Source organism: Conger conger, chromosome 9, assembly GCF_963514075.1.
Source record: "Conger conger chromosome 9, fConCon1.1, whole genome shotgun sequence".
NCBI classification, from domain to species: Eukaryota; Metazoa; Chordata; class Actinopteri; order Anguilliformes; family Congridae; genus Conger; species Conger conger.
Window position 1 is genome coordinate 39,308,775 of NC_083768.1, and position 27,552 is coordinate 39,336,326.

The 27,552-nt window shown below is 44.3% G+C and overlaps 1 protein-coding gene across 1 annotated transcript in view; it reads left to right on the top strand.

The window, feature by feature from the left end:
- Positions 1-447: 447 nt before the first annotated feature.
- LOC133136200 (brefeldin A-inhibited guanine nucleotide-exchange protein 1-like) overlaps positions 448-27,552 on the top strand; it is a 37,439-nt gene continuing 10,334 nt past the window's right edge. The window contains exons 1-20 of the mRNA XM_061253488.1: positions 448-757; positions 11,963-11,993; positions 12,163-12,319; positions 12,846-12,992; positions 14,228-14,407; positions 15,544-15,796; positions 16,031-16,144; positions 16,946-17,133; positions 18,108-18,241; positions 20,206-20,440; positions 20,591-20,690; positions 20,870-21,009; positions 21,110-21,218; positions 22,634-22,832; positions 23,091-23,202; positions 24,063-24,268; positions 24,656-24,740; positions 25,352-25,517; positions 25,806-25,957; positions 27,200-27,328. Of these exons, the coding sequence (XP_061109472.1) occupies positions 634-757; positions 11,963-11,993; positions 12,163-12,319; positions 12,846-12,992; positions 14,228-14,407; positions 15,544-15,796; positions 16,031-16,144; positions 16,946-17,133; positions 18,108-18,241; positions 20,206-20,440; positions 20,591-20,690; positions 20,870-21,009; positions 21,110-21,218; positions 22,634-22,832; positions 23,091-23,202; positions 24,063-24,268; positions 24,656-24,740; positions 25,352-25,517; positions 25,806-25,957; positions 27,200-27,328 (2,961 nt within the window). The 5' untranslated portion in view covers positions 448-633. The remainder of the gene's footprint in view (positions 758-11,962; positions 11,994-12,162; positions 12,320-12,845; positions 12,993-14,227; positions 14,408-15,543; positions 15,797-16,030; positions 16,145-16,945; positions 17,134-18,107; positions 18,242-20,205; positions 20,441-20,590; positions 20,691-20,869; positions 21,010-21,109; positions 21,219-22,633; positions 22,833-23,090; positions 23,203-24,062; positions 24,269-24,655; positions 24,741-25,351; positions 25,518-25,805; positions 25,958-27,199; positions 27,329-27,552) is intronic.

Here is a 27,552-nt window from a genome sequence, read left to right on the forward strand (position 1 = left end):
CCTGTTTCCAGGTGGTTGTCAAATGCTACTGAGAAGCCAGAATCGCAAAGCAGCGCCAAAATACAATTTGTGGCCCATGCATTTCTCGAAAAAACAAAAAAGTCAATTGCTATGATTCAAAACATCTTCATTTCACACCTGCATAAACTACAGGAACGTTGTAGCTACTTTTACATGCGTTGTCATTCGTTTAATTCGGTTTAATTGGATATAAAAGATTCTCTTCGTTTTCGAGATATCATACAGAGTGAAATTTATTTTGAAATGTAAATCTTTCTCATGGGTTTTTGAGTCACCGGAACTCATTCACTCTGCTACGGACAACTCGGCTTGAACGCAGAGACTCTTTTCTCCGCCTTGATTACGGTCTCCGCACAGATCACCTATCTTGTTTTGCTGGTAGAGGATCTCTACCCACTCATTTCGTATCTAAGCGCATGACGTAGCTTCCTTCCAACATGGCGCAGATAGGTTGCTAGAAAATTAAAGGATTTCCGTATAGATACATCCCACCTTCTACATTTATTTATGTTTTTGTACTTACGCTTGTAGCGGTAGCGCCGTTTTAACTCTGTAGATCAGAGGTGAAATTGCCCACAGGACTGGTACATCTCGCTCAGATTCTTTTGAGTCATGCATGAAGGGAAGAAGACCAAAAACATGTTTTTAACACGGGCACTGGAGAAGATTTTAGCCGACAAGGAGGTGAAAAAGACACACCATTCTCAGCTGCGGAAAGCCTGCGAGGTGGCATTGGGTGAGTTTTTATTATGACAGTATCACAAATTGGGTTGTCACACGTCACTCCATTCGCGTTACACAGCTAGCATGGATTTAACCACCATAGACAAGGCGTAGCAAAAGGTATTGCAACATAACATTATTAGTTAGCCTATAATTTTGCTAGGAAGCCGGCTATTGGTGAGTTATTCAGTTTGCTATAACTAACGTACAAGTTAACGTTGGGCTGTCCTATTATAGCGCTGGATTAATAACTAGCCCAAGATTTGAAATCATTGTCATCATGTAGATTAGTTTTAGCTTCATGTAGCTGCCCTGGAACGCAGTGTCTTTCCAGCTAAATTGATGTTTATTAAAAATGTATTGGATATCCTATATCGCTTTCAAGAAGTTACAGAATGAAATGGTGATGACAGGAGACTGTCAAACAAGCAACTCATTACTCATTAATTGTATCCCTGCAATTGAAACGTTACAAATAAATCCTGTCAATGATTTTGTAGGAATATTAGATATGTTGGCTACATCGCTAGAAATCACATTTCAAATGACAATGTTGCATTTTGGTCAGTCGATCCGGTCTGCGACGAAATTGCTTGCAAAGTAAATGATTGCCTTGTATCGATATCGCCGCTAGTTAGAACCCCCGGGCTTTGAAATCCTTAGTTAAACCCATTTAATTCCGCGTGCCGGGGTTTGTGTGATTCTTCGGGTTGTGTTGTGTGACGTGTATAGCTAGGTTGTCATGGCAGTGCTCGGAGAAGTAGCTATAGCTACTTCATAGATCGTGGCAAGGCAAATTCGACGGCCTTTGCGAGGAGGATAGTATGGGGAAGTGACATGTGGTCTCACTAGAAGAACGAGTCCCTCTTGTGTGGGCAGGGCAGCGATAGTGCTACATCCGTTCTGTGCATTTGCTGTATCCTCCTGAAGTATGGGAACGGTAGAGTGAAATTTGTGGATTTGAGAAAATTCCATCTTTAAGGCGAACAAAATCATAGGCATCCATATCAACCCATCTGATTTTATCTGAATGAATAAGTGTGTGTGTGTGTGTGTGTGTGTGTGTGTGTGCGTGTGTGGGGTGTAAGACGATGTATGTTTTTTCTGAGTTCTGTTAATCAGTTACTAGACAGCGACTATCAACAAACTGTTGATTTTCTTCATGGTAATAACGATAATAGTGTTATTGTAGGTTTTGTTAAGATGGGTGAATGCCATTCCAAAAATATGGAGCCTTTTGTGCTGTCGGATTGCTTTTGTGCTACAAACCTCTTTGAAAATCACTGAGGTGGTGCAGGCTGATTTTGCCGAATTGACAAAATGTGCCAGTAATTTAATTACAGTTTGACAGCATCCACCACACTTAAGTCTTTAGAGAATCTTGTAGTTCAAACATGGTGTGATAACACCTGTTCCCAGGCTCAACCAACAAATGTGTTTTAGTTACATGAGTGGCGTCCCATTAACAGGTTGACTCAAGGGAATGTCCTTTAAGTTCCTGCTGAGTCATAAATGAATGATGCACATTTCATGTACTTGCCTTGGATATCTAAAATAAGCAATACATTTCCTACAAAAAGGGTCAACCATTTGGGCTAATTTGGGGTTGCAATATTGAAGTATGAAGGACTGTTTTCTTATAAAAAATAATTATAAGAGAACTGGATGTTCTCCCTTGATACCTGGCCTTACAAGTGTACAAACATAAAGGCAATACAGAATCTAGAAGAACTTTTTGTGCTTTCTATCCCTGTTTGCTGAGACTCCACCACTTCGATGATGCCTCTTTTGCATGAAGGTTACTGCATTTGGATGCCAAACTGCAAACTGTTGAGGTCATGTTTTCCTGCTCGTAATAAAACTTGAAGCGCAAGTTTAGTTCATTAAGCATACATTAATTCGTCATTATCTGTTGCTTGCTTCTGCCCCATATCCTGGGGCTCTTTCACAGCTGGCATTTTTACAGGTTTATACAACCGCATGCACTGAAGCACTTAGGCACTTTCCTCAAATAGCATGACCCCAACCTGCTGGCTGTATATCCCATTCCCACACTTGTGTGACTTACCTAGTTGAGCTTTTCAAAAGTATTGAGTCACAATAAGGTCTGCTTATTGATGTAATGTGGCATATATGGAATGATGGAGCCGGTCTCTTTAGTGCTCTCCTTTTGGAAGCCTTTCCTCTTGAAAATTGATGTGTGCTAACTGGAAAGATAATTCATGAGCACATCTACTAATTGGGATGCATTACTTTGCTCCTAACTTAGCAGAAGCTCATGTACTCCTTGGAAAAAATGTTGCCGTTGAGCCCTGTAGTGTGGGAAATAATGGTGCCATTTGCCAGGGTCATGTGTGGCCAAGCAGTCCCATAGGTGACACATGATTGGCTATTGTGCCACCCTGAACAGCAGCATTTCAGTGGGCAGCATCCAGATATTTAAGAAGGTGGGCAGGGCATCCAGGGCCTCATTGCTCAGTAGTGACCCCTCTGGTTGATCTGGTACCTGCAGTGCAGTCTGCAAATTTCACTCGAAAAATGGGAACAGTTACATTGCATTACATTAATGACATTTGGCAGACACTTTTATCACTTTTAGGAGCCGCGTCCTTTAAATTGCCTGCTTTATGGTGTGTACAAATAGTGCATCAGTGTGGTTACTATACATTAATTGTCATAGGTGGATTTTGGTTTGGCAGCCAGGTCTGATGAGTTTGCAGATGTTGGTTGGAACTTCAGGAATCTACTTATTGGCTGCTCAAACAGTTGCAGATGTTTTAGTTGGGGATAAAAATGATCAGTGATAATAATGAAAAGTCTGGCAACAGGAGGTGTGGTAGGGTTTGGGTTATTTACACTAGACTTGTAGAGCAAGCAGCTCCTGTTTTGGATCACATTCATTCCTTTGTTTATTGAAACAGGAAGCTGGCCATGAGCAGCTTTTGTGTACCATCAGTGTCGTCTCCCACAATAGTGGGTTGGGCCGCTGTGTAGAATTTCATTGCTGTACTGTGGCAGAGCAGCAACAGTACTGACCAGGGGGTGGATTGGTTCGAATCCCAAAAGTGGCATTGCTGTTGAGCCCAAGGTGCCTTACCCAAACTTCTACTACTTGGGGCACACCATATGATGAATCGCTTGTAAAATAAAATATGATTTATACTAACACACACACACACACACATAAATAAATAAACATAAACACACAAACACTGTCAAGTGATACAGAAGAAGCAGTGATATCAGCATTGTGTTTACACTGGGATAACTGAGGTAGTATCCTTGGACAATGACACACACATCTGTGGGAAAGCTGGTATAAATCAGCAGAAGATCAGTATGACTGGCAGGCGCCTAACAGACGGAGATGGAGGAGATGGAGAAACAGCAGGCCCCTGCGCTGTGCTGTTTGATATTCTTTCGGTTTTGTTGAGCTCAAACAGAGGTGTGTGTGTGTGTGTGTGTGTCTCTCTCTCTGAGTGCACACTCAGAACAGAGAGTCTATTGTGCAATTGTAAGCTGCTGAGTCAAGGTTGGAGCTGCAGGAGAGAGGCTGTGGCTCATGAGGGATTCAGTGCATTAAAGCGTCTTGTGTGGACATTAACTGTGTATCCTGATGCCTTTTTCAAATTCATGTCTGTTTTGTTTATAGCTGATTTATGAGATGAAAAAAGCCATTTCAGTGACCAGTTTTATCCTTCTTTGATTTTGAAATGAGTTGCTGTTGGAAAGACCCAAGGGACCGTGCCGACCCTATAGATCTGGGACATCTTGTTAGCGACGATGTCTGAGAATACAGCACTGACATGGGTCATCAACCAGGGATGTCAGCCATTAATTTATAAGCTCTTGTTAAAAGCTTTCCTCGCACGGTGCTCGACTGTCTTGTAATAAGACAAGCACAGTTATTAAACCTGCTCTTTGTGTTAAGAGAATAAATAAATTACAGGGATACAATATAAGCTTTAGTTTGGCTTGGCATAATTTGTAGTATTATAATAATAATAAACAATCTTAGCTTGATAAAACATGCGCCTGAATGTGTGGCATTCCAGTCCTTGAATTGAATTGGGAAGCAGGAGCGAGAGCAGGCAGTTATAAAAGCACGGGCTGTGCAGTCGCTCTCTAGAGAGCAGTAACAGTGATGATTGCCCGGCCTTGTGCTGTGCATCCATGGTCAGACAGACAGTCTGGGTGGTCTGTGCTCTCTGCCCGGCTGCTGTCCATTTACAAGGCCTTATAGGATGGCTGGCCATCACAACAGCCAATAGGATTCTGTCTGCCAGGTCCTTCCTCCTCAGTGTGTAGCTCGTCAAATAGAACATAACAGTTCTTCCCATCTGTTCATGATTGGAATGGCTTTTCTTTTCATAATTACTTTTTTGGTTTGTTTGTTTATGTTTAGAGTAGAGTTTCTTATTCGTCATACATTGCGCTTCCACTTTCTTCTTCTTTTGAGTGAAAAGCGTAACAGGGTTTGTGTACATGTGTGGTTTTGTGTCTGTTATTGATTGAATATGTTCCAGAGTTTGTGTTCTTTTTGCACCCATGACCTAAGGGTGTCCCACAAAATTCTGGGCATCAGAAATGGCGCCTCTAGGAGCTGTGGTGGCGCACGGCTAAGGCGTCGGGCATTGATGCAGTCCATTACTGTTGCAAACGGAGGACCGGGGTTCGCGTCCCGGTCCTGCCAAAAAGCCGAGTGGGAGCAGCATCATTGGCCCGCCGCTCCGAGGGCGGGGGGAGGGACTTGGCAGGGTTGGTAGGATCGCCTTATATAGCTGCGTCCTGATCGTCTCACAATGCGGCTTGGAGAAGGTGTGTCATTCTACGGATCACTAGATCTCACCGGGCCGCCGAGGGCATGGGTTAGCATGGGCAATTGAAATAGATAGGGTACAATTGGCAAACAAATTGGGAGAAAATGGGGGAAAGAATCTGAAACAACTTTTAAAAGGAAAAAAAGTGAAGGCACTTCTTATGCAACCTTGCATTTACATTTACAACTCGTTTATGGGTCACTGATGATGACATCTCTGTACAGCCAGGGTCGCACAGTGCAGGTCAAGGGCAACGGGAGAAAGGCCGCAGTCACAGTGGCTCAGTGCCGATTTGATTACTTCTGTGCCAGGCTCTTTCAGATTCACTCAAACACCAGACCAAAGAGGCGCCCCCTGAGGCTGAAGCGCTATGTGCTACAATTGATTTAGGGGGACAGACAAAGAGTAAATGATATAAAATATATTTATATTCCCTGGTTTCACTGGAAACTCACTTTGGCTGGGTGAGGGGCGGAAAAAGCCCAGTAGTTTTATTGAAAGAGCTTCCTTTTCCTACAGTGCCTCTTGGCAGCTAGAGACCAATAAAAAACACCCCTCCACTGATAGCTGTACAGTGAAACTGGACATTTAAGAGGACCACCATTTTCTCATTGTGTGCCTGTACAACTCCTTTGCTCAAGTGACTACAGAAAAGGTTTGTGGATTACCTGATCAATACTGAATGGATTTATACCCCATTCAGACCAACACAGTGTGACTCGGTTTATCCTGGGTGTCTCTCTCTAGCGTACACACATGCGGGCACACAAGCGGTATCATTCACATTCCATTTCCCATAATGCCACAGGAGGAGGTTGTGTTACAGTAGCCCTTTCTTCACTTTGCAGTAGGCCTGCAGTGTTTGTCCAATCAGGCCAAGGAGGGCAGCCGTTCTGGACAGAATCCAGCATCTGCCCTCGGCCTCACCTTGAGAATGTGTGTTGTGTGCAGAACCCGCTAACACCGGATAAAGCCCTCCCAGCATTCTGCCTCTCCTTAAGACCACTAGCTTTTACGGCTTCAGAGGTGCCAAAGCCATGGGCAACCAATGAGAGTGAGGCCTAAATAAAGGGGGTTTATTTCTCTATTTATTTATTTATCATTGTTTCGTTGACCTTGACTGCAGTGTTATACATGTTACAGAAGGTTATGTTTTGTTCAGCAAGCCCTTGAGCACGCATGCCCAGGTTGGGTTATCTGTGCCGTTTTCGCATAAGGGCTAAGTTACAGGGAAGCTGTGCACTACAGCTTTAATCCCTGCCAGTTCCCTGTTTTGGAAGTGTGGTTCTGAAATCTACTGGCCCAGCGTATGTTCCACCATCCTGATTGCTTCCGTCCATCCTCTGATGTTCGCGAGGCAGCAGATCCTGTTTCTGGAAGGAGACGAGGACACGACGAAGCATTCTTCCTCAGATGGGCGATTGAGACATCCTTCCCTCTGAGGAACACATGCCATTAAAATCCAGTCTTGGCAAAGCACTTCTGAAGCGCTGAGTGTGAGCCAGTTCACCATTTAGCCCTTTAGGCTTTTATTTCTCTTTCATTTATTTTTTAAGCGCAGTCATAAAGTGTAGCACATACCTGGAAAAGAAAACAAAAAAGTGTGCACTTCGGATTCTATTCTGAAAGGACTCAAGTCCACATCCACACAATTTAGTTATTCTTCTAATATGGTCTAATGAAGAAACACATGCACACACACAGTACGTACATATCATGCATAGATGCGTACATACATAAATACAATGACGTTGTCTATTTTTAAAATGGAAGTAGTTTTGGCATTCGTTAAATATTGCTTGCTCTGTTAATTGTGTGATGGAGTCTTCTTTTGGCTGTGTGCTTTTGGCAGAGAAAGCAGTCATTCTGATTACTTGGCATTCTCCTTAATTACAGACCAGTGTTCAAGTTTTTGATAGTGATATTTTTCTCATGATCAACCAATCCAAGTATTTGGATAGCGAGATGCGCGAGCATAATGTCTGAAATGCCTGATGAGAGTCAGCCGGTTCTAACCGAGTTCCAGCCCAGCTGAGCCCACTTCTGTCTGAAACAGGGGTGGTATCGCCCCTAGTTTCTGGCCATTTATCCCCCGTGCCCTGAGCTGAGCTCATCTGCCCTCTGAGCTCTGCTGTCGTTCTGTGTCCACTGTTCCCTCGGCTGTCTCTCTCTTCATTTCTCCTGACGCAGGTAAAGAGCTTTTACCCAGTCATGCCAGACTGCCAGGGCAACAGCTTGTCATATAATAGGTGCAAAATGTTTGTGAAAGCGCTGGACTGGGCAGCATTGCTTATATTAGATTTATAAACAGGAGGCATTCTAACCTGCCCACAACCAGCCTGGTTCCAGCTCTACAGTGAGAAAAGTGAGCCAGCCTGGTTCAGCTCTACAGTGGGGAAAGGGTTATAATGAGCCAGCCTGGTTCTAGCTCTACAGTGAGAAAGGGGTATAATGAGCCAGCCTGGTTCAGCTCTACAGTGGGGAAAGGGTTATAATGAGCTAGCCTGGTTCAGCTCTACAGTGAGAAAGGGGTATAATGAGCCAGCCTGGTTCAGCTCTACAGTGGGGAAAGGGTTATAATGAGCCAGCCTGGTTCAGCTCTACAGTGAGAAAGGGGTATAATGAGCCAGCCTGGTTCAGCTCTACAGTGGGGAAAGGGTTATAATGAGCCAGCCTGGTTCTAGCTCTACAGTGGGGAAAAGGTTATAATGAGCCAGCCTGGTTCAGCTCTGCAGTGAGAAAGGGTTATAATGAGTCAGCCTGGTTCAGCTCTACAGTGGGGAAAGGGTTATAATGAGCCAGCCTGGTTCAGCTCTACAGTGGGGAAAGGGTTATAATGAGCCAGCCTGGTTCAGCTCTACAGTGAGAAAGGGGTATAATGAGCCAGCCTGGTTCAGCTCTACAGTGAGAAAGGGGTATAATGAGGCAGCCTGGTTCAGCTTTACAGTGAGAAAGGGGTATAATGAGTCAGCCTGGTTCCAGCTCAACTGTAAGTTGTACTGTTATACATTTTTTAATCTAAAGTCTGTTAACTTATGAGAGACTAGGTTATGAGGTTGCACAAACGTCAGAACTGTCATCAGGTTGCCTTTCACATACCGTGGTGGCTCTCTAATGCTGATGAACTGTAGAGTGTTGACTGGGGTGAATTCAGCACTAATGCTGTTAGAAACATGCAATAGACAGCAGCTTTTGTGGCTGAGTGTGTCTACACATGCATAGCATTTTTATACTGTTGTTTATACTGTATCCACCTATTCATGCGTCTCTTGAACAAAAGAAAATGACTTAAGCAATGGCTGTGATTTATTGGAGCCTTCGATATTAAGTGTAATGTACTGTAGCCATGCAGTCACCCTCAAAGCCCTGCTGCAGGTTTAATTGAGGGAGCTGTTTAAAACCGTTACTAAGTTACACTACATTAGCCTGTGCTTTAAATTGCTTCCCTGGCTGTGGGGGAGATTTTCTCTTCGCAGACACAGTGATTCAGATCAGACCATTACTTATGAAATAACTTAAACTGTGCAGTTGGCTGCATTTAGTACTGCTGCCTGCAGTAATTATATGGATATTTTCACTTCATTTAAAAAGAAGAAGTGTTCCTGTGTGTGTGTTGTGCATATGTTTGCCTGCGTGTGTGCATGTATGTGTGCACGCGCTCATATACACACACACACACACACACCGCTCTAAAGCACCTCTTTGCCCCAGTGGCAAGTGTGAATTCCTAGCTTATCCTCAGGCATTTTCATTATTCCTTCTGTTGTGTCAAAGTAATTGTGTTAGAGTCGGCTGAGAACATAAGCCTTTTCAAGGTCAGAGTATTGGAGATGTGGGGGTGGAGGGGTGAGGAATTCTCTTTCCTCCAAAGCAACACAAAAGCAAATCCCTCTACAACACGAGTGTAAACCGTCCGCAAGTGTGAGATATCCCCATTGGCATCTGTATCCCTTTTTAATGGGAGGGTTGCTTACTCCTCCAGCATCAGCTCATACAGCAGCCAGACCCCCATGGCCATTTGGCTCAGTGCAGGTGTGTAATGGGATCTTAGAGTCATGGTGTTCTTTACAGTGACAGTAACAGTGACTGAGAACAGTAACAGGGGCCAGCTTTGTACCGAGGAGAAGTCAAAACGGCGTCCCCAGGCAACATTTTCAGAAGTTTCAGACGTTCTGTGAAATTGAAGTTGTTAACGGTCACTTTCTGCTAAATAGTGTGCGAATGGGGGGTGACTGCCATCATCCGCTTATGAAATTATGAGGTGTTAGTCACTGCCACGGAGAGCACTAACGCTGTTGAGAGCAGCAATATTGCCATCCTGACGGCAGGGACAGGCAGTGCACACTGGGATATGTTGGTGGTCACTGTAGACCTGTTCACAAACAGATGCCTTAGATATGAGAAGGGCAACAGTATAGTTTCAGAACCCATACAGTAAAACAGATGTGATATGGGGTGTGATGACTCACAATATATGTTAGTAGGCTATATGTTGTATATTTGTACAATATGTAGTTTTAATTGTGTTTTTTTTTTTTCTCAGAGAGCGGGGTGGTGGAAATGAACCAAGGTCTATGAATACATAATGAACAAATGCTTGTTTTTAAGATCATAACTGTGTCCCTAACAAAAAAAATCAATGAACCCATATTCTCTGGTCTTAACCAGTGACCCCAGAGTAACTGTAACAACAGTGTCCCTCCCTCTGAGTAATAAATGGGTTTGCATACTTAAAGCACACCATGAATAAACATCACACCTGCTGAAGCAAATAGAAAACGTTTTTTAAAACCCACAGTCAGCAGGGTTGTGTTTTTTTAGATATGACTATCTGTGTCCTAAGTCAGTTATCCTACTACCTGCCTGTTTAGCCATCTGCACACTGTGTTTGCAGAATAGAAACACTCTTCCCCCAGTTGAGAATACCCCATCATAAGACTGTGTGTGGCAAACAAATGCAAGCAAACCTAGGTGTATAACACACAGCCCAAATAGTGTAATCTGCTTTGAACAGCAGTTCAGTTCTGTATAAAGTGGTGACTTTACTTTAAAAAGATTGTCTGAGACAAATCGCTTTCACTGAGATGATTAGTTTAATAAGCTGTGGAGCCCTTTGGGATATGGTCTGTTTGTTGAGTCTAATGGCTGAAATGAAAAGACAGCAGGAACCAGATGTAACTCCATTCAGCGTAGAGCAGGAAGTCCAACTCCGGCAAAAGGGTTCAGTGATACAGACCCTGGGTGCAGTCATTGTTTTTTTCTACTTATCAGTTAATTTTTCTTCTTTTCACTCCCAAGCAGAACAGCTTAACCTTGCAGTCACTGCACACTCGTCATGTGCAGCTGGTGCAGGCAGAATGCAGGTATTTTATTGGCTAGGGAGTCACGCTCTCACACTGAGACAGGGACAGTCCCACTCACTGAAATCCTCCAATTCAGAATGTTCTGGAGGAGTTAATGATGGCATGCTCAGAATGCGCTGTTCAGTAACCTGCAATCTAAAACTTTGGTTACAAACGCACGCTGTGCTCGTGCGTTTGTAACCAAACGTGCGTTAGTTTGTTTCCCAGAGATAAAAATGTGAGCGTGTCTCAGGCTTGTTGCCAGGCGACAATCACTCTTTCACGGTGTTGATGTGCAGCAGAAACACAGATGGTCTAGGCTGCCGGTCCGTGAGTCAGCCCTGAAAGATGTGCGCAGATGGTGGAGAGGCGGTCACGATCGGTCCATGTAAGATTAGTACTGATGGCTCTGACACATTTATGCGGACGGTTTCTTAAACTGAGTGTAGCAGAGAAGAGTGGGTTTTAAACCTACAACCTCCTGGGTGAGAGGAAAGAAGCTGAGAGGAAAGTTATGGATGTATTTTTTTTTTCCAGAAAGCAGGCTAGAGAGCACAGGGCAGTAAACCAACATGAATGTGTGTGTGGCACTGAAGCAGCGCTTTGGTTAGATTAGGCCGAATGTTTGTTTAGACAGCAGTGCCTGTTGTGTGTGGCAGCCATTTTATGACTTCAGTCGTGTTTTGGGTGAGCCTTATCAAGCACTGTGCAGAACACTTACTGTGGCCTGTGTTGGGGGTCACTATTTGGGGCGGCCTGTAGCGTAGTGGTTAAGGTACACGACTGGGACACACAAGGTTGGTGGTTCGATCCCCGGTGTAGCCACAATAAGGTCGCACAGCCGTTGGGCCCTTGAGCAAGGCCCTTAACCCTGCATTGCTCCAGGGGAGGATTGTCTCCTGCTTAGTCTAATCAACTGTATGTCGCTCTGGATAAGAGCGTCTGCCAAATGCCAATAATGTAATGTAATGTAATGTAATGTTTCACTGTTTGTCTCATCCGTGATTCAGAGTACAGATCATGCAGGAACCTTTATTTTCTTTTTTTCTTTTTCAGAGGAAATAAAAGAAGAATCAAAGAAACTAAGGTAGGTTAAATTTATTCATTTAATGACACACGTCACGTTTATTCATAATATATTTGTCCAGTATATGCATAGCTGTTCACCCAACAAGGTGATCTATGTGTGAATGTGTTTTTGGAATGTCGGATGGCGCAAGGACGTCACTGATAGGATGTTCTCCTTCCTCGTTCAGTTTGGAGGCCGGAGAAAACAAGGAGAGCTCCAGTGCTCTGCCACCCGTCAAATCGAAAGCCAGCTTCATCGAGGCCGATAAATACTTCCTGCCGTTTGAGTTGGCCTGCCAGTCAAAATGCCCGCGCATTGTCAGCACCTCTCTGGACTGCTTACAGGTCAGCTCTACAGAAAAGCTACTTTCTTGCCTCACCTTACTAACCTTTCTCATAGGCCCCTGTGACACTAAATGGACACTAAAGTGGCCTTGGAAAAGCCACAAAGGATAAAAAATGTCCTGTTCACATATTGAACTTTATTTTTGTTTTTTGGAAAAGCTTTCTCAGATTTTAAAGAAACCAATAAAAAAGGATTGGTCTAGCAGCCTGGCTATGACTTCTGTACTGATTCAAATGAATATGTGGAAAGATTCAATTTTACTTTTATTTATTTTATCCATAGCATTAAGTGAGGTATTTGGTCAGATTGTAGGTGTTTTGTTCTTTATTCTGATACAAACTGCTGAACATCTCAAAACATTAAAAAAATCTATACTCATGGATACAAATTCAATACTCCTGGATACAAACAAAAGGCATTATCATTATATTGAGTCTTTTTTTTTTTTTATGATATTGGAAGACTTTTATATAGGCACATTTTCTCGACAACATGCAAATAAAAAAGGTGTAACTGTTTGTTCAGAAACTCATCGCGTATGGACACCTGACGGGCTGCAGCCCAGACAGCACTGCGCCGGGGAAGAGATTAATCGACAGGATCATCGAGACCATCTGCGGCTGTTTCCAGGGCCCTCAGACCGACGAAGGAGTTCAGCTGCAGATCATAAAGGTGAGCCATCCGTCAGCACATCCACTGTCACGCCTGTCAGACACATGTAGGACACCTGCGGCCAACTGTGGCCCCGCAGGGCCGGTGTGTCTGAGTCCCGGAGGGCCGGTCTGTCTGCAGGTTTTTGTGGTTTCCTTTTGGCAGGAAACAAGGTTTAGGCCTTTGAAACAAGGTGAGATGCCTCTAGAGAGTTGAGTCTTGGATCGTCTAAAGATTCCACTGGCATTGTCTCCCAAGGCTACCGATCGCAAGTAAACCACAAACACCCATGGGGTGTGGTTTCCTATCCCTGTACTCCTCTCTTCCTCATTCTCTCCTCCTCTCTCCTGTCCTCCATGCAAACACACATGCATATAAGCACAGGCATGCATGTGCACACACACGCACGCACGCACACACACTCACACACACATTACATTACATTACATTATTGGCATTTGGCAGACGCTCTTATCCAGAGACACACACACGCACACGCACACACACATGCACACACTCACGCACACACACGCACACACACATGCACGCACACACACGCACACACACACACACACATCCTCCCACTCCCCTGTCAGGCTTGGTTGGCAGCTTGTCTCACAGATGACCAGACACAGTGTTTCAGGTGGGAGTTGAATTCAGTCTGTGCTGTGTGCTGTCAAAGCCTTCAAATCCCATCAAAGCAACAAAGCGGCTAGCATCCAGTTTTATCTGAGTCCAGTGTCCTGGTGATCATCCTGCTCTTAGTTGTGACAGCACTGTTGGACTGCGGGAAATCACACTGTTGGCAGAAACTGGATTCTCCCTGACCGTGAATGCACACAGATGTGGGGGCAGTTAATTGGCCAAGGGAGAGAGATTCTGTGTTATTTTATTAAACCCACTGAGGGAGACATTAATTATAGTGGTGAGATGGCCGATGATGGCAATGTGTTCCCTCTTTGCTGGTAGACGGAGAAAAGGATCTCCCGAAGCTGTGCTCATCTCATATTGGACATATTGTGTGTCTGTACCAGAACTATGGAGCCCATCGTGTTTTGGGGTGAGCCCTTGGGTTGTTTCAAAGGGCTGCTGGTGGGCACTGCTATATGTAAACCTACATTAATATTATATACATAACATATAAAAAGAAAATGGGCAAGCATCAGTAGTGGCAATGAGATGAACTTGTGACCGTGTGTGTGTGTGTGTGTGTGTGTGTGTGTGTGTGTGCGCGCGTGTGTGTGTCCGTTCCATAGGCCCTCCTCACGGCCGTGACCTCCCAACACATCGAGATCCACGAGGGAACAGTGCTGCAGGCGGTCAGAACCTGCTACAACATTTACCTAGCCAGCAAGAACCTCATCAACCAGACCACCGCCAAAGCCACACTCACGCAGATGCTCAATGTCATCTTCGCCCGAATGGAGAACCAGGCGGTAAGCCAGTTACAGTTGCATTGTTTGTGGTAGACTATCATATCTTAGTTATATAACCAGCTAGTTACATAGCCAAATAACTTGCTTGCTCATAATATAGTGGGTTAGTTAAAGTTAAAACTTGAAAAAGACCAAAAATGTAAATAGTTGTGTTGCACACCAAAGTCAAGATTTCACCAAGTCATTTTCTTAATAGAACACTACGAAAAGATGGCAGGCTCTGTTGCATTTGTCACTGTCAGATTTCCAAAACAGTGCAGGAGAACATTGAACTGTATAATAACGCTTTATATTACACATTATATTCAGACTGTAGGAACAGTGTTGTGGTTTGAGGGTGTTTGGACAATTCCTCTCTTGACCGTTAGGAGTCAGAAATGACCTATTAAAGTACCTTTAAAAAGATGCGTCTCAACCCTGCAATAACTGTATATAAACCACATTATACATTTACTCCAGTTTGATTCCAGTGCATAGGGCTCGACAGGAAGCTGTGATTTAGCTGGATTTCAGGACTGGAGTCCACAGTCAAACCTGCACCCCTGTTTAACTTGCAGAAAGAGAGGGGATTGCATGCTGACTCAGAGAAGCCAGAGCTCAGCCATTAAACCAAGGCCTCAGGCAAACATTGCTATGTGAGGTATACCTGCCAATTTTCTCTGAGAAGGACAAGATAGGTTATTATGTAGCACCACAGCCCTCCTTCCACTACGCTTGAGTATGAAGGCTTGATGCATAATCAGGGCACACCAGGCTATTCCAGCACCTCTGTAAAAACAAGAGTTCTGGGTAATAGCAGTTCAAAGTATCAGCACAAGCCAGCTGCCAATCCAACAGAGTAAATTCTATTTTCTTCTATAGCAGCACTTGAGATCGATGAGGTGAGGGGGCTTTAGAAGAATGACTACAAGCACTCAAATGACACATCAGAGTGAAATGATGAGGGATGTCTTCATAACCAGTGCTGGAATACTGTGTGTGTGTGTGTGTGTGTGTGTGTGTGTGTTTTATGTGTGAGAGAGAGTTGAAACCATGGCTGGAGACCAAGTGGTGTCCCCACCAGTATGCAAAAAGTAATGTGTCCTCACTAGGTTGTAAAACAAGTTTGTGTGTGTGTCTGTGTGTGTGTGTCTCAGCTTCAGGAGGCCAGGCAGATGGAGAAGGACAGACACAGACAGCAGCTGCTTCAGCAGGCCCAGCCGAGCCTGCACCCTGCAGAGCCCCAGGCTAACGGTACTGAGGAAGCCCCCAGCCTGCACTCTGAGCCCCAGGCTAACGGTACCGAGGAGGCTCCCAGCCCAGAGGACCCAGAGCCAGAGAATGGCTCCGTCTTCTGCTGCCCGGAGAATGAGCAGCCCGAGGCCGACCAAGCCACGGCAGCCTCACAGAGTGAGTCTCACGCTCGTTTTGTACGGTCTATGGTCTCACCCCACAGGTTACCTCTGTATCCATCTCTCATCCCTCTCCATATGTTCACCCTGCTCCGATTCTCCATCTCTCATTCTCTCTCAGTCTCTCTCCATCTCCACTCTTATCTGTCTCTCTCTGCCTCTGTCCATGTATATCCACGATTTCCATGTCGTTCCTGATGAGCCTTTCAAGAAGCTTCTGATTTGCCTTTAGATTTATCCAAGCAAGACACTGAGAGCACAGAGGAGGACTCCCCGAACTATGAGGAAAAGGCCCAGGAGATAGTACAGAGCGTTCTACAGGAAGTAGTCCGCACCGTTGTCGGGGGTAATGTGTCATTCTTTGTATATCCATCATATTTACTGTGCTGGCGGCACAACTTCCGCAGTTCTCAAGCGTGTGAAGCGTTTCATTATTCAATATTAGTTCATTACTGTAGCTGTGCCACAATTTCCATGATAGCAGTGGTCTGGTTTTGTGATAAAAATCAGATTAAGCATTATTTCTGAAGATGTTTTCCACAAAGAACCAATTCTCAGCTCTGTCTGATGCTGATTGCTGTACAAAGCAATTGACATTCACTCTCACTTTCATGAAAGAAAATTACTATCCATGAGTGTAATAAAATCTTATAAAAAGTTATTTTATCTTGGGTTTCCTGGCTTGTCCTTCATTTGATATTGATTACAACTTTCTTTTGTTGGTACAAAACAAATATGTGAATATTGATCCAGGTAATGAATTGTTACTCACAGTGAACTATTTGAATAATGGAGCAGTCTGCCTCTTCCCTTTTAAGGATGTTGAGTTTCCTTGTTTTGTCACTTGCTGCCTAGAAGATAGATATATATTTTTTGCTTGCTTGTTGGTAATGGTGATATGAATATTTATGAATGTGTTTTAAAGACTGAATTTTGCTAGCAATGCTGTAAGTCACAGAACAGCAGTGCATTTCTGGAGTAATTTGACCCAAAAAAAAAAAGTGTTTTTATTGTGAAACCTTTTCACTTCGAAAACCAATTTGGCATTTTTGTGTGTGTGTGTGTGTGTGCACATGCGTGTGGCTGTGTGCCTGTGTTTTTGTGTGTGTGTGTGCGGGTGCATGTGGGCATGCGTGTTTGGGTATAGAATCCAGGGACGGAGTAGGAGAGACAGAGAGTGTCACGGTCACGCCCTGCTCCCTCGACGAAGAGGCGGGCCTTGGCAGCAACGGCGAGAACGTCCATGCCAACGGCATTCCTGGCACACCCATCTCAACTAGCTTCACCCCGTCCCTGACTGATGACAGGCTGTCAATCTCCTCCAATGACACTCTGGTATACTGCCCGGCCACACCCCTACACCAACGCGTCACCTGTGCAGGCATTAAAGAGCTCCTTCGGCTGCTGGAGTCATACTTAACTTTATTACCCCACGTAGGGAAATGTATTTGGCTGCTCTTTCAATGCCTTAAAAAAGTATATACGAGGCAAAGTATCAATAGATATAAAAAACACATCAACACAACAACCCAAGTTTATTTCTCATTATTTGACTTTATGGTTGCTGGATTGAATGAGTCTCCATATCTCCTTGTGCACATTTGTGTGGCAAAGGTGTGAACCTCTCCCTGCTCATGCCAGTTTAAATAAAACAATGAAAGTGAAAGGCCTATTTACAAGCTGTGTACACAGAATCTGATACAGCAACCTCTCCACATTACTTAAATTACTGCACATGCCCAGAAACACAGAAATGGGAGCTAACAGAAGGCAGCCACGATTCATCTTCCCCAGCCTATATATACAGTCCTGGCACAAATTAAGGAAACACTGCATTTCTAAACAGTTTGGTGATTAATGCAATATTTTGCAACAATTTCTCCTTCTGGCATAATAAATGTAACGTGAAATAAATATAATGTCAACATGAAATAGAAATGAAGAAATAAGTAGCATTTGTGTTAAATAATTAATATTCATTACACATTCCTATATGTATTAATTCATACCTACATAATGAGCGGTCAAATGTGTCTTTCTCTTGGACATTTTGTAATAAGCTTGAACATGAACACATATTTCCTTGACCAGTATCTTTCTACATAAAATGACTTTTTTGCTTGTATACTTTATTTCAAATTACTGATGCGCACATAATTACCACTTATGATCAAGAAGATAACCATTTCAAATACCTTTTCATGGACAAAAACCAATTAGCAATAAAATGTGTCATTTGTGGGTAAGACTGATACTCACTTCGCACACACCTCGGTATTCTCTGACTGTTGCTTCCGTCTCTCCCCCAGGATTCGGGGACCCCCACAGGGGCGTGTCCTGTGGCCAAGTTCTCCCACATCCTGCAGAAGGATGCCTTCCTGGTGTTCCGCTCCCTGTGCAAGCTGTCCATGAAGCCCCTTTCAGACGGCCCGCCGGACCCAAAGTAAGACCCCATTAAAGGTTATAAAATGGCCACCTCCAAACCTGGCCCAGGACAACTACAAGGTCTGCTGGCTTTTGCTAACGCCTTAAAATAGGCTGCCGACCATACCCTTTCCATCTCCAGGACCAGGGTTGGGGACTGTTTTAAGGGGAAATCTTTCCTGTGTTCTCGGGCGTTTGGTAGTCCTGCTGCTGCCTGGATCAAATAAATGTCAGGAGCAGCCCAACAGGAACAGTGCAGCATTTAATAAACAGCCAAAATGACCATAACATGGCAAAGAAATGTAGATGTAGAACACATGCCTGGGGGCCAAAAGCGAGATGGTCAAAATGATTATTTTCCTCTCCTTAATAATTAAAGATCCTCGGTGTGCTTTGACCCCTCCCTGTTGTTATTTTGCAGTGGAGAAGGGGGGGGGGGGGGGGTTATGAGAGGTGGGAGCAGGATCAATGGAACAATATTTTGTTCCATTGAAATAATGATTGAGAAATAACTATAACTGTGTAACGTTCTATTGCAGACACAGCCAGTCTACAATTTTGGGGACTGTTTATCAGATTAGTCATGTGCTTCATGTACGTTTCATCTGCAGATGAACATCTGGCCCTGCTTCCTCTTCTAAGAACACTCAGAATTATTAGTTCAAGAAGAAAATGTACTTCAGAAAATTCAATATTGTATGTGGGAACAGTCCGACGGATTAGGCAGCTGTCTGTGGAGAAAGACAGGAAGCCTTTGATGATCTGGAATCGATCTGTGTATCCATGGTGCTCAGGGTTGCCGTAGCGATGGTTACTCAGGAGTTCTGTAAGCATTTTCAGACGAGCGCTTCGGTGAAGATCTGTAATGATGTGTTCAGAGTCCGTCTCTGGGTGTGCAGGGGAGGAGGTTATTTACACAGAGGTGCAATCCAAACATCAATTTTACAATTGGGTGGAAAGGTAGATTTTAGGGGTCAATATTCCCAAAAATGACACCAACAAACTACTGCGGGTAAAGTTTTGGTTTTCCGTAAACAAGGCTTTCACCTGGAATACCCTATCCATTTGTCTTTTCTTTTTTGATCATCCATTGCCGTACTGTGTCTTTCTTTTTAATTATTCTTTACCAAGAATAATTTTTTTCCTGTTGGCTTTATGGAGTAATATAAAATGGTGGGTACTGGGTAGCTGGAGATAATATAATACTATCATATTATACCACAGCAGAACAGTCTTTCACAGCTCAGAAAGGAACCTCAGCATTGATTAGCGTCACTAAATGTCTGTCTGTATAAATTGCCAATATGTAGAAATAAATTAATGGGAGTGAGTACACAGATGAACACTGTGAAACCTAGAAAATATTTCCAATCAGCCTAACCGGGTGGCACGGATGGTGCAGTGATTAGCACTGCCGCCTCACAGCAAGGAGGTCCTGGGTTCGAATCTCCGTCGGCTGGGGCCTCTCTGTGTGGAGTTTGCATGTTCTCCCCGTGTGTGCGTGGGTTTCCTCTGGGTACTCCGGTTTCCTCCCACAGTCCAAAGACATGCAGGATAGGCTGATTGGAGAGTCTAAATTGCCCATAGGTATGGGTGTGTGAGTGAATGGTGTGTGTGCCCTGCGATGGACTGGCAACCTGTCCAGGATGTATTCCTGCCTTTCGCTCAATGTATGCTGGGATAGGCTCCAGCCCCCCTGCAACCCTGTTCAGGATAAGCGGGTTAGGATAATGAATTAATGAATGAATCAGCCTAACCTGCATGTCTTTGGACTGTGGGAGGAAATTGCAGTACCCGTAGGAAACCCACGCAGACATGGGGAGAACATGCAAACTCCACACAGAGAGGCCCCGGCCGACCAGGATTCGAACTCAGGACCTCCTTGCTGTGAGGCAGCAGTGCTACCCACTGCACCATCCGTGCCACCTGATTCAAATCATTTTCATCATTTTTATTATTGTGTTTTTGTGGCTTCTGTCGTAGGTCTCATGAACTTCGCTCCAAGGTCCTGTCTCTGCAACTGCTCCTGTCCGTCCTGCAGAATGCTGGGCCAGTCTTCAAGACCAACGAGATGTTCATCAACGCCATCAAGCAGTACCTGTGTGTGGCCCTGTCCAAGAACGGAGTCTCCTCTGTCCCCGAGGTCTTCGACCTGTCACTTTCCATCTTCCTCACCCTGCTGTCCAACTTCAAGACCCACCTGAAGATGCAGATTGAGGTACAATCAAAGATGTTCTGTTAACAGAGCAGATATTCAACTCTGTGTCCCATCTGACCTCCATTGTTATGTGTCTGTGATGTTCCCAGAATGTGAAATAGGGTTAAATAACTTTTTTATGTTTTGTGGGTTTTTTTTTTTGCCATGCAGGTGTTTTTCAGGGAGATTTTTCTGTACATTTTGGAGACGTCCACCAGCTCCTTTGACCATAAATGGATGGTGATTCAGACTCTGAGCAGGATATGTGCTGGTGTGTTACTCAGCCTTTTACTTTCAGCAGTTTAATATTAATATTAATATTATTATTATTATTATTGTTATTATTATTATTATTATTATTAGTATTATTACAATGGAAGTAATGACGTGTTGTGTGATGCTCCAGTGTCATCCTGCTGGCCCAGTTATAACGGTGGTTTGTTTTTGCAGATGCGCAGAGCGTGGTCGATATTTATGTGAATTATGACTGTGACTTGAATGCTGCTAACATATTTGAGAGGCTGGTGAACGACCTGTCCAAGATTGCACAGGGCCGGGGAGGCCACGAGCTGGGCATGACTCCAGGGCAGGTGAGAAATGCTTTTAAACATCTGGAACCGTAGCATTGACCATGTGTTCCAGTCGGTTGGAGCAGTGATGGTGTCTCCTCCTTGCTCTCCTGTATTTCAGGAGCTCAGCTTGAGGAAGAAAGGGTTGGAGTGCCTGGTGTCCATCCTCAAGTGCATGGTGGAGTGGAGTAAAGACCAATACATTAACCCCAACTCTCAGACCAGCCTGGGTAAGGCCTCCTTACTGATGTGCTACTGCTTTCCTCACATTAATGTCATTATAAATCACCACTCCAACTCTCAGACCAGCCTGGGTAAATCCCATTTCTCATTTACTAGTGCTGTACAAATCATCAAATCACCATGTCATGTGTCAGTCTGGTTTGTGTAAGATCTATTGCGCCAGCTCCCCAGCCCAACGTTGCCTCTTTGACTTTGCTCACACAACTGAGAGCCCAGTGTCGTAATGACATTGCTTCGGAAAGCATGAAGTAACACTTGCACAAGTTCTGCCAAGAAAGTTTGAGTATTGAATATACCGACTTTTGTGCAACTAATCAGCCATTTTTGTGTCATGTTTGCTGATTTTAATGAGCCTGCTTAGTTCTCTTGTCCTCACTGCAATGTTTTCGTTTTTTTTATATTTCAACTTCAAAGGAAGAGCAGGTAACCATAGATATGGAAAGAGTATGTGTGCTTGAATTTAGTTTCCATAGTAACTATATGAAAACATTCTTTGTTTACATTAGGAGTGGGTTACATTTTTCAGTTGCTATATCAGCGTTTTCCTTTTACTATAACTCCCTCTGTGTTGTACCAGCTCTATAATTGCACCCTTTGTCTCAGATGTTTATAGGAGCAATCTGGCGAGGTGTGATTAGTTCCCTATCACCCTGCTGCAAATGCCCAACCCCTCTCCGGTTTATGTGCACGTGTTAGCAAACAGAGTGTTCCTCTCCTCCTGCTAGAACTGCAGCAGAGTGACCACCCCCCCCCCCCCCCGCACCACTGTTCACTGCACATTCAAAAGAGAAAAGAGGCGCACTCCTGTTACCACATCCACGCTGTTAATATTTCAGTCGCTTTCCAGTGCGTAAGGAGATCTGTTTCCACAGGCCGTCTGTTTCCCCACAGGCTGTAGATTGTGTTACTGCTGTGCTCTGCTGGCCTCCACTGCTTCAGCGCCACTCACCTGCTTCTGTCCAGGACTCCGTCGTTCCCAGGACACAATGTGAAGACTAATTAAAATGTGTGAAAAGATAAAGCCTGAAGGAATATTGTAAAATAAGCTAAATATCACCTACATCTGTTCATTATAAACACAGCTGAGGCTTATTGCAGGCACAATGCTACATTGTCACACACCTGTACCTGCTCACTATGAACTCAAAAACTCAACTCAAAATTGTACCGGGCACCATACTGCATTACTGAGGTTAATAGCAGCAACCACACCACATTCCATCACAGACGTATAATTGTTTTCTGTAAACACAATGAGGCTAATAGCAGGCACCATACTACTGCACTAAGCATCTGAATGAGTCATTTAAAGCACTGAGGGGTGCTGTAGAAGAGCAGCAGCAGAGGGAAGGTCCACCCTGGTCCCTCACAACAGGGCGTGTATCTTGGTTTTGTCTCACAGGCCAGGAGAGGCCGTCGGAACAGGAGCCGGGCGAGTCCAAACCCGCGGAGACCATTACCCACTACGGCAGTGTCACCTCCCTGGACTCAGCCTCCTCGGGCATCGGTAGCTACAGCACGCAGACGTCCGGGAACGACAACCCAGAGCAGTTCGAGGTCCTCAAGCAGCAGAAGGAGATTATTGAGCAAGGCATCGACCTGTGAGTGACCCCTCACCCACTGACATCTGACCCCAGAATGAGGAAGTTTTCGTAAGGCGCCCCAAGTGCTTAACAGCTCAGTGACTTGCTTAGAATGTAGAGTGGCTGTGCTTAACCCAATGACATTTTAACACCGTACTTTGAATTTAAAGCAGTCGTGTTATACTCCAATTATTAACCAATGACCAACCAACTCTGCATGAGGTAAAGTGACGTTTCAGTGTCTCAGTGCAGCATCTCCCCCTCTCTCCCATACAGGTTCAACAAAAAACCAAAAAGGGGCATCCAGTATCTGCAAGAGCAAGGCATGCTGGGTACCAGCTCAGAAGACATTGCCCAATTTCTACACCAAGAGGAGCGACTAGATTCTGTGAGGCTCTCTTGGATCACTCTCTATTGTGCTGGATTCACTCTGATATATATATATATATTTATATATCATATATCAGTTTGACTCGGCGTCTAGCTGAAGCTTGCCAACATGCCACTAATGAAATTAAAACTATAACCAAATCGACAATTTGTAATTGTCCAAGTACGCTGGCGAGTTCCAGTCAGTTCCTCTAGTGGTAGTAACCTGTTACTGCAACACCACTCATCGCCCAGACACCGGTCACCGGGTCAATGATCTTACACTACTGATGAGTACGCTACTGTTTGACTTTGTTCAGCTGCAGCCAGACATTAACACCCAACACACTTTGCTCATTCAGTATCATACATCCAGTTTGCATCTGAACAGAAAATTTTACACAAAAAAAGATCTCAAATCCAGCTTTGTTGTAGGCCCCTGAAATACAGTGTGCCCCCTGAATGCATTGTAAAGCTTCTCCTGCCGGAACACTGCTCCTCAGCAGGAGCATGCAGTCCAGGTTTTTATTATTATTAAGTATTATTTGATCAGAACCCTCTATCAACGGTAATTTGTTAAGGTTTATCAGTCTGTACAGATGGATATTTGCTAAAACGACTCACTTAGTCCCCTCTGGCAATCAGACCTGTCACCTTGTGACTCAAGCACTACTGTCTACACAAACGATTTTGGATCACTCTAATGCATCCCAATGAGTCGATGCGCTCATAAATGATTTTAAATTATTTTACCAGTTCGCACACATCAATTTTCAGAAGCAAACGCGCCTAAATTGGGGGCACAATAGAGTCTGGTTAATTGATTTTCTGTTTTTAATTGATAAAAAAAAAAAATGAGACCTTACCTCCGGTCCACAGACTCAGGTGGGAGAGTTCCTCGGGGACAATGACCGCTTCCACAAGGAGGTGATGTACGCCTACGTGGACCAGATGGACTATCTGGGAAAGGACTTTGTGTCTGCGCTGCGACTGTTCCTGGAGGGCTTCCGTCTGCCTGGCGAGGCGCAGAAGATCGACCGGCTCATGGAGAAATTTGCTGCCAGATACTTAGAATGTAACCAAGGGTGAGTGGGCAAGTCTCACCCCACAGAACCAAAACCCTCTAGCCCTGATACCCCAAAACCTTCAATCCCTGGTACACTAACGCCCCAAATGAACTGACTCCCCAAAAAACCCATAACCCTGCTGACATCCCCACACCTAGACCCAGTGCTACACCAAAGCCCTCCAATATCACACTAACATTGAAAACACCCTCACATCCTGATGCTCTGTCTCTGTCTTTTTTCTTGTCTGGTTTAATTTGCCAGCACCTCAGTGTGACATTTGTTTCTCCCACTCTGTGTCTTCTCCACACCTCCACTCTGTGGCCTGTCTGTGTGATTGTTTTGGCCTGTTTGCTTTGCCAGTTTGTCTCTGTGAATGCAATATTTGTGCTCGTCTCTTCCCAGGCAAACGCTGTTCGCCAGCGCAGACACAGCCTACGTGCTGGCCTACTCCATCATTATGCTGACGACGGACCTGCACAGCCCGCAGGTGAGCCGATGGGTATGGGTCCGCTCGCTTGCCCAACTCCCCACCGCTTATCCGCGGAGTAATGGAGCCTGCTGTCACGGCAGCCTGAGGCGAAGAGACCCCCCCCAATTTATATTCCTGCCTGCCCTGAAGCCACTGTTACGGCTACTCTCCCTCCTCCGTTAAATGATTAGCAGCTGCATGAAATCTGAATATGAAACTATGAAATGACACTGCTCTATGGGTTTACACCTCAACTTTACCTTTTATTTTTAACATACCAGTTTTACAAATGTGTGGATCCAGATTTATTGCAGTCAGGAAAAGATCATATATAAATGCGAGCAAGTAGTTGCTTGTGATTAATAATTAATGTTATCATTATTATGGATTTTTGCTTGACAGATTAATCAATGTTGAGCAGTTTACATTATTTCCACATTGTCCACTTAAATAGCTGGATATTTACAGAAGTGATTCTATTTAGCTGCCTTGCCCTTGGCACTTATTAATGTCTCTCTTGGGAATTGTGGGAAGGCAGACGGTTCATCACTCTGCCACACGACTGACTGGTGAGATATTATCTCTTTGTGAAACTGATCACTCTCCATCCTTGTCTCCCACACACACAGGTGAAAAACAAAATGACAAAAGACCAATACATTAAAATGAACAGAGGGATAAATGACAGTAAAGATTTACCAGAGGAGTATCTCTCTGCCATCTACGATGAAATTGCAGGGAAGAAGATCGCCATGAAGGAAACTAAAGAACTGACCATCAAATCAAATAAGCAAAGTAGGTTATATTTCTGTTCTTAGAAGTGTAAATCAATAAATATTATCACGCTTGGTATGGTGTATGATATTTCTCAGGTTGTAAATATAAGTTTGATGGTCTGCTTTAATGGTGTCTGTGAGTGAATGAGTGTGTGTGTGGGCAACCAAATCAATGTATGAGTCACCACATGGTGATACTTCTCCTGGTCTTTAGGGTGTGTGTGTGTGTACGTGTATGTGTGTGTGTGTGTGCTTGCGTGTAAATGAGTGTATGCCCACATTATGACACACGTTTCCCGGTCTCCAGGTGTGGCTAGTGAGAAGCAGAGGAGGCTGCTCTATAATGTAGAGATGGAGCAGATGGCAAAGACAGCCAAGGCTCTGATGGAGGCTGTGAGTCATGTGCAGGCACCCTTCACCAGTGCCACACACCTGGAGCACGTCAGACCCATGTTCAAAGTATGTTAAACGAGAACAGTGTATTACTGTAGCACCACACACACACCCATGTTTAAGTTACTGAACTAGAACATTCCGTTACTAGAACATTCCATTACTGTACTGAATTAGAATTTTCCACCACTCTAACACACGCAGGCCCATGTTTAAAGGTACTGAACTAGAACATTCTACCACTCTAACACACACAGGCCCATGTTTAAAGGTACTGAACTAGAACATTCTACCACTGTAGCACCACACACACCCATGTTCAGGGTACCAAACTAGAACATTCTATGACTATTACACCAAACACAACATGTTTAAGGAAGTGAACTAGAACAACACCACTCTGGCCCATGTTTAAGGTACTGAGCTGCCTGTATACCTACAAGATTGTTCTGTAGAAACAATGTAATATGATGTCTGCTATAAGCCTCACTTGTATTCAGTCTAGTGATGAGCTACACTCGCAGCACCTGGCTTGGTTAAGGGAGTTGCCCTGTACCCAGGGACCTCATTACAGAAGCAGCTCTACCAAATAAAAATCAAACCGGGACGCCATTACATACCCTGACAATTAATATTACAGGAGGGAACAAGCTCCTTTGTGTCCTTAATTACTGTGCCTACTTGTTGGTTTGAGCTGAAGATCTCCTTGCTTCCAATTAATGTTATTTTTCAGCTGCAGCATACGTTGGTGTAGATAGGATTTGCCAGTTCCAGGGACTTTAGTTAAATCCCAAATGGGTAGTTTGCTACATTGTCCTGCAATAATTAACTTACTTATTCAGTAAATCTCAATCTATATATCTTTCTGAGGCAGAAACCATGAAAGTTGCCCTTGATGTCAGAGTGAGATGTTTAAACAATATATAATTAGTAAGAAGTAATGCGGTGTGATAAAACATCAGGGCCATGTTTGAAGCTGTACACACAAATCCACTAACGTGTGACTTACAATGTTGCAAATACAAGTCTACCCTCAGAATCTTAAAGTGTTCAGAGTCCTGCCTGAAATCTTTGCTTTTCAGTATCACCTCACCCTTGGTGACTCTAGAAGTGAAAACTAGAAATTTAGTTTTGGGCTGTTCATTGTGTTATAAGAGGAATGGACTGTGCAAGCTGCGTTTAAACTGATTGTAGATTCATTCAAATTAATTTTGGACCTGAAGTCTGCCAAGTCTTCTAACGACCCTTGGGACATCTGTTGGCGATGCCGTAGCCCTCACAGCGGGTAACATTGACATATCTCTGCAGTTGGCGTGGACACCTTTCTTAGCGGCCTTCAGCGTGGGACTGCAGGACTGTGATGACACGGAAGTGGCCTCCCTCTGTCTGGAGGGCATCCGCTGTGCCATCAGGATCGCCTGCATCTTTGCCATCCAGGTGGGACGTTAGTCTGCACAAGTGCATTGTGGGACATTTGTAAGACTTTCGTAAACCTGATTCCATCTTGTTAGTAATTTGTTTAGTTCATTCTTAATGTCAGTTTGGGTGCGGGCAAGCACACACTCTCCTTCCAAACTCGCCATGTCGAGCTGCCACTTCTTTTCGCAGTTCAGCAGTCAGGCCCACGCAGACATAGAGGCCATTTTGTGTACCGCTTCTGC